The sequence below is a fragment of the Trachemys scripta genome, chromosome 8 (assembly GCF_013100865.1).
Source record: "Trachemys scripta elegans isolate TJP31775 chromosome 8, CAS_Tse_1.0, whole genome shotgun sequence".
Taxonomy (NCBI): Eukaryota; Metazoa; Chordata; order Testudines; family Emydidae; genus Trachemys; species Trachemys scripta.
In genome coordinates this window covers 45,623,457-45,629,848 of record NC_048305.1, presented here as the reverse complement: position 1 = coordinate 45,629,848, position 6,392 = coordinate 45,623,457, and the positions used below count along the sequence as shown (strand labels likewise).

General features: G+C 45.6%; 1 protein-coding gene across 6 annotated transcripts in view; it reads left to right on the top strand.

Annotated features, from left to right (window-relative positions):
• Window positions 1–1,333: 1,333 nt before the first annotated feature.
• DNM3 (dynamin 3) overlaps window positions 1,334–6,392 on the top strand; it is a 325,491-nt gene continuing 320,432 nt past the window's right edge. For all 6 annotated transcript variants that reach the window (XM_034778298.1, XM_034778297.1, XM_034778295.1 and 3 more), the window contains exon 1: window positions 1,334–1,500. In XM_034778298.1, the coding sequence (XP_034634189.1) occupies window positions 1,355–1,500 (146 nt within the window). In that variant the 5' untranslated portion in view covers window positions 1,334–1,354. The remainder of the gene's footprint in view (window positions 1,501–6,392) is intronic.

Here is a 6,392-nt window from a genome sequence, read left to right as displayed (position 1 = left end):
GTTACAAGATGAATGAAAAACAGTCTTAGAATGGGATCTTCTATGGAACCTTCATTGGGGAGAGGCCATAGCATCTCAAAGGTTGTTCTTTAATCTTGCAACTGGCTCTGTGTGGGTGGCTTCCATGCAGAACCCTTTATATAAATGGGGCTCTGTGTGGGAGCAGCCATCTGGTCACATGAAGCCAGTTGTAGGAGGATCCTAAACACATGCAAAGCTGGAGGCAGAAACCTTGTTTAAGAGTTCCAAAAACAACAGGCCGCTACCTCTCAAGCTAGAAGAAAAGCTGAGACAAGGTGGATGAGGTAATAATAGCTTTCATTGGACCATCTTCTGTTGGTAAGAGAGCCACCTTGTCACCCACTTTGTGTCTCTAATATTCTGAGACCAACATGGCTACACTAACACTGCAAACAAAAGAAAAGCTGTCATCTCTAGAACCCTTATCTCCTCTCTAGGGTGCAACTAGCCAAAAGAGGGCTCACACGGTATGCATAATGCTAAAAATCATTCATAACTTGCTTTATTGTAAATTATTTTCTTTACATACAGCTGCCTAAAGCATTTTCAACGAGCATTAGCTGAAGGGTGAGTTTGAAGGGGGTAGTAAGAAGCTGTATTTGAGCTAGCAGGAGACAAAAAATAGATTAAAAATAATCCTCAAGTAACTAGCAGGGTTTCTTCAGATACCTAAAAGGATGGCAGGGCATTTCTAATGTAAGTTGTGCTTTCTCCGAACCAAAGTTATAGGTAGGATAGAAAGAAGGGGTTTAGAACAGAAGCTGGTTGCCAACTTTTGTGATTTTTACCCTGCTCTTGGCCCTCATTTTAAAAACAAAAGTTTTGAGGCCCTAGAGGTATGGAGAAAAGCTTGAAAATGTGACCTGTGTGTACCTAACATGTGCAGACAGCAAAAGGTGAATACAATGGGCTCCCAATAGATCAGGTAAAAAATAATCTCATGATTTACATTTAAAAAATCCCATGTATGTGAAGTGTTGTGTGTGTGTGTGTGTGGGGGGGGTTGGCCCTGCCCCCCTAGCGCAGGCGCAGCTTCCACATAGACTCGGGGGGCACTGGCACCAGCAGTCACTATTGCCACTGTCACACTAGGACCCCCAGAGGCTGAGCCTCAGCATCAGTGGCTCAATGGGCCCAGTGCTGCCTTCCCACCCAGTCTGCTCCTGCTGCCACCACCACAGCGCCCAGGGAGCGGAGCTAGGCGGTGGGCGTGTCCTGCCGGCGCAGTGGGCGTGGCCTGTCTGGGTGGCACCGCCCTCGGGCGCGCTGAGCACTGAGCATGCGCGCCGTTCAGCCGGCTCCGTTACCTGTCAGCGGCGGCGGCGGCGGCGGGATGGAGGGGCTCATCGAGCTGGTGAACCGGCTGCAGGATGCCTTCGCGGCGCTGGGGCAGAGCTGCCTGTTGGAGCTGCCGCAGATTGCTGTGGTGGGCGGGCAGAGCGCCGGCAAGAGCTCGGTGCTGGAGAACTGCGTCTCCAGGTGAGGGGCGGCGGGGAGCCCAGCGGGCCGGGGCGAGCTCGGGCGGAGTCGGCTGCCGAGCCCATCGCCCTCCCCGCTTATCCCGTCTCTCGGCCCCCTCTAGCGGCCCCGACCCACTTTATCACCCTCGCGCACCCCCAGATCTGCGGGCTGCTGCTCTAATCCCCTTATTAGCAATCCCTCCAGCGCCCCCGAACCCGCAGCCTCCCCCGGCCTCTCTAGCCCCCCGCAAACCTATCGCTTCGTCCTGACATCCCCTGGCACTCAGCCTTCCCTGAACTACCTCTTGGGAATTACCCCCTCTCACGTCCCCTCGGACCTACAGCGCCAAATCACCGGGGCTCCCACAAATCCCTTCTTTGAAACCACTCACCCGGCTAACATCCCCCCAAACCCACAGCCCCCCCCTCGAATTGCCTTCCTGAAATACCCCCCCCCTCCCCGGGGTGGCCTTTATAGTTAATGTTTGAGTCAGCAAAAGCTCTGGGGGCAGGTAAATCAGCGGAGGCCATAACATTTATAGCTCTTTGCAAAGTGGACATGAAAATCCACTTGCCCGTCCTTGCTGTGAGAACCGAAGGGCCAGGGAGAGGGGACTTGTCCCAGATGGGTTGCTAGTAGAATTCTGCAAGGTTGAATTAAAGGGAATAGTGCAGGGAGGGATGGCTGAGGGATTTTGATATCTTCCAGTTAATGAAGGTTTGCTCACAGCCTGCAGAAGATGCTGTCAGCCAACCAGGCATGCTAAGTCACACCAGAAAACAGCACCCATCCATGTCATTTATTTCAGGTTAAATGCTCTCATAAGCAGCCCTTATAAATCCGGGGGGGGGGGTAATAAAGAGAAGAAACATGTTGTAGTGTAGTGAATCCCATCCAACGAGACCCCCGCATTTCCTCACAGGTGTCAGAAACAAAGGTTTTGTATCTGTAAACACTGATGTGTATATATTGGAGAAATCCATGTTGTGCATGTGTTTTGGGGGTATGTATGTTTCAGCCAAGAGAAACATTTGGCCAAAGATCTGTAGCATTAAAATCACACAACTGACTTCACAGATCACGTCTGGAAATGGGCTGTCGTTTACCTTTCTTGTGCAGTTTATCTGTGCTGGAGATCCAAGAGGACGGTGTTGTGTTGTGCTCAATCTGTACTTCCCTCTGAGAAAGAGACAAGGTTGCTGATGTGGTTGCTATTGGGCACAAATGTTATGCAGGAGCTATTCCCCATTAGCATATTTCACAACTTCCAGTGCTGCAGAACTAATCAAGGGAATGTAAAATGATTAGGGGAATAGGGCTTTTTTTAATTTAATTTTTATTTTTTTTTAAAGGACATAAAGTTTATTGGCCTTTAACTGAACACTGTTTGGTCTCAAAATATTTATGAAGAGCCCAAAGAAGAGTTTCTGTGATGTAGAAAAAAAATCAGTATAACTTGGATAACATCAGTTAAAATCTTATTATGCTAGGATACTTAATAATAATCTTTCTGGGAAAATATAAATGTTGAAGAAACAACTATAAATACCACATAGGATTCTAGTTTTTGCTGATCAATGGGTTTGGCTTAAAAGTGACCCTTAACTATTGTTGTATGTAGTGTTGTAGCTGTTGTGGCTTTGTTTTGGTCTCACTCATTGCCATTGCCGTAAGCATTACTTGGCAGGACATATAGTAGGAACTTTATGCTACAGTATTCAAAATTCAATCTTTTAGATTTTTTTTCACTTTTTTTTTTCTTCTTAAAATCTTTGGCAAAGATGTTGTACTGGTATGTATATAAATGTTTGTACAATTCATAAGTGCATGTACAGAGCCAAATGTGGTGTTAAATAGTGGTGCAACATACCAGTGTTTTCCAAACTTTTGAAAGCAGAGGTCCACTTAAGCAGGGGAAAAAAAGCCAATGTGCTGCCCACTATAACCTCACCATGTGTTGAAGAGCTTGCACATCTTAATTTATGGTATGTCTTCCGCGCACTCCTTCCTCTTTTGGAAACTGTTGGTGTGTAGATCTTTATAGTATAATACTTCGTCTCCTTTCTCACATGCTTTGATAAGCAATGAAATAGCCAGCAGTGTTGGTATTGACTGAACTGCCAGTCCCAAAAGTTCAAAAATCCTGGGATTGGTTCCCAGAACATGAGGTTTTTAAAAAAACAAAGAAACAAACAAAACAAATCAGTCCAAAAACATGCTTTAAACTCTTATCATTTTTGCACTCCCCCCTACCCACCTGCAGTGTTTGTGACAATTGCAGTGTTACCCACTTTCACACTTATAGTAAAGAAGATCATTTTGATCTTCTAGTGAGAGCTCCTGCAGAGAGGATCTTGAGGACCCATAGTGGTAGGTGCTTTATGTGGTAAGAGACAAAAACAACGAGGAGTCCCGTGGCACCTTAAAGACTAACATTTATTTGGGCATAAGCGTTCATGGGTAAAAAATAAGAAGTGGGTTTTTTACCCATGAACGCTTATGGCCAAATAAATCCCTTAGCCTTTAAGGTGGCACCGGACTCCTTGTTGTTTTTGTGGATACAGACTAACATGGCTATCCCTGATACTTGTGGTAAGAGACAGTCTCTTCCCTGAAGAGCTTGCCATCTAGTCTAGTGCAAAGTAAAGTGGTGAGTCTACGATGTGGGAGCTGCAACGTGGACTTGCCAGACTCGTCTCATAGACTTGTGATGGCTACAACTTTTTAATCCCTGCTGAGCTGGGCCAGATTTACACTGGTGACCTATCAGTGACAGGCTTTATAACTCCCTGGGACAGGGGTACTGGAACAATTTGTACAGTGGGGGCAGGGCTGCCCGGGGGAGGGGCAAGTGGGGCAATTTGCCCCAGGTCCCCACGAGAATATAGTATTCTATAGTATTTCAACTTTTTTTTTATGGAAGGGGCCCCCAAAATTGCTTTGCCCCAGGCCCCCTGAATCCTCTGGGCGGCCCTGAGTGGGGACGCTGAGAGCCACTGAACCAAAACCCTGTATATGATGGAAACCACTTTAAGCCAGGCAGTGAGGCTGCACCCCTAGCACCACTAGTTCCAGCACCTATGCACTGGGATGCCTCAGGGCATTGCTGTCCCCATAAATACTGATGAGAGTGAAGCTAAGTTTTTGGAAACAATAAGCTTATTAAATCAAGTTCTTACTTTTTGGAGTTTACACAGGCATGGGATCCTACTCGAACATAGGCAAAATCTCTCATACATTGCTGTCAGTCTCACACATGCTGAGTGTGCTTCACCTTGTGTCCAAGGGAAAGCTATCACTAAACCAAATACAGACAGTGAAAATGTGACAGTAAAACAGGTATTAACAGAGCATTCAAATCCACATCAAATACCATGTTTTGCAATATAAAATCAGTCCATGGTCCTTACACTCCTTCACACACACATGTATTCTTTTTACATCAGTAGTTTTTGAACCCACAGCCTTCATAACCACAGTACAGACTATTCCACTTCAGCTATATTAGTAACCCATGGTGGGAAAGCATGTTGTTATCCTGTGTGTGGACCAGACCATGCCTGGAGATGTGACACATACGTTGCCAGTGGATTTCACAAGTGTTTGTGAGGCAGTAGTGGAATGCTGGGCATCAGGATTCTTGGTTTCTCATCTTAGCACTGAGAGTAGATTGGGGACTAGTGGTTACAGATAGCATAACTAAATGTGACAACGTCCCTGTTGGGGTTGTCTGTGGAGGCTGGATGTGGGACCTCTGTATGTAAACGCGCCTCTCTACCACTTGAGCAATCAGATTTTCTAGTGTGTAAGCACTATGAGTTGTGAATCTCTGTGGCCTGACTTCTAGGTACACTATGTTAATGTGGAGTACAGCAGAATCTAGTTTGCAGTAGCCCTTGTAAAAGGCTGTGTGTGAGAATGTCTGAGGCTTGGCTCTCTGGGTTCTGTTTCCAGCTCTGTGTGAAGTAATTTTGTACAAGTTCTGTTATCTTGTCTGTGAAATGGGTGAATGATGCACATTGGTTTTATCCTCTAAAGTAGCAGGATGAAGTTTGTTTAATAATGGAGATTGTGGAGGGCACAGAAATACTAATGGCAGTCAGTGGAAGTCTGGTCTCTGAACTTGCAGTTACAAACTACAAGCTTTGGAATTGTGTGAAGGAGGCAGTGTGGCCTAGTGGATAGAGCACTAGACTAAGATAACCTGGGGTTCTATTCCCTGCTCTGCCACATCCAGCTGGGTAATGTCACTGTGCCGTGCCTCAGTTTCCCCAAGTAATAATACTTGCTTCCTTTGCAAAGCACTTTGAGATGTACAGATGAAAAGTGCTGAGATAGGTATTATTATTATTACTATTATTATTCTGCTTTCCCAAAACTGAGCAATGGCCACAAATTCTTTAGCAGGGCTAAATTTGTGTTACTTGCTGTTGAAATTACTTTAAATGCACTATTGCCAATTCATGCATCATCACTGATAGCTAAGCTAGTACCCATTAAAATGCATAATGTTTACACTTCAGAGTCGGTATTTTGGAGTCAGTGCAAACTTAGGCAGACATTTCTGATTTGTTTCAGAGTAGCAGCCGTGTTAGTCTGTAAGAAGTGGGCTGTAGTCCACGAAAGCTTATGCTCTAATAAATTTGTTAGTCTCTAAGGTGCCACAAGTACTCCTGTTCTTATTTCTGATTTGGTTATACTTGGGGCATGTTTTGAAGGTTTTATTTGTCAATGTAACATCTAGAAACTCTCTTAAGACTCTGGAGAACAAAGGAGAGGTTGTCTGCGCCCCTCTGGTGAGTCCTTCCCCTGGGGAGAGCATTTGCGCTACACAGTTGGAGGAAACCGTATTGTCTACCATTGTCTGAGGAACGAAGACTGTAAGAACAACACACATTCTTCCATTCTGC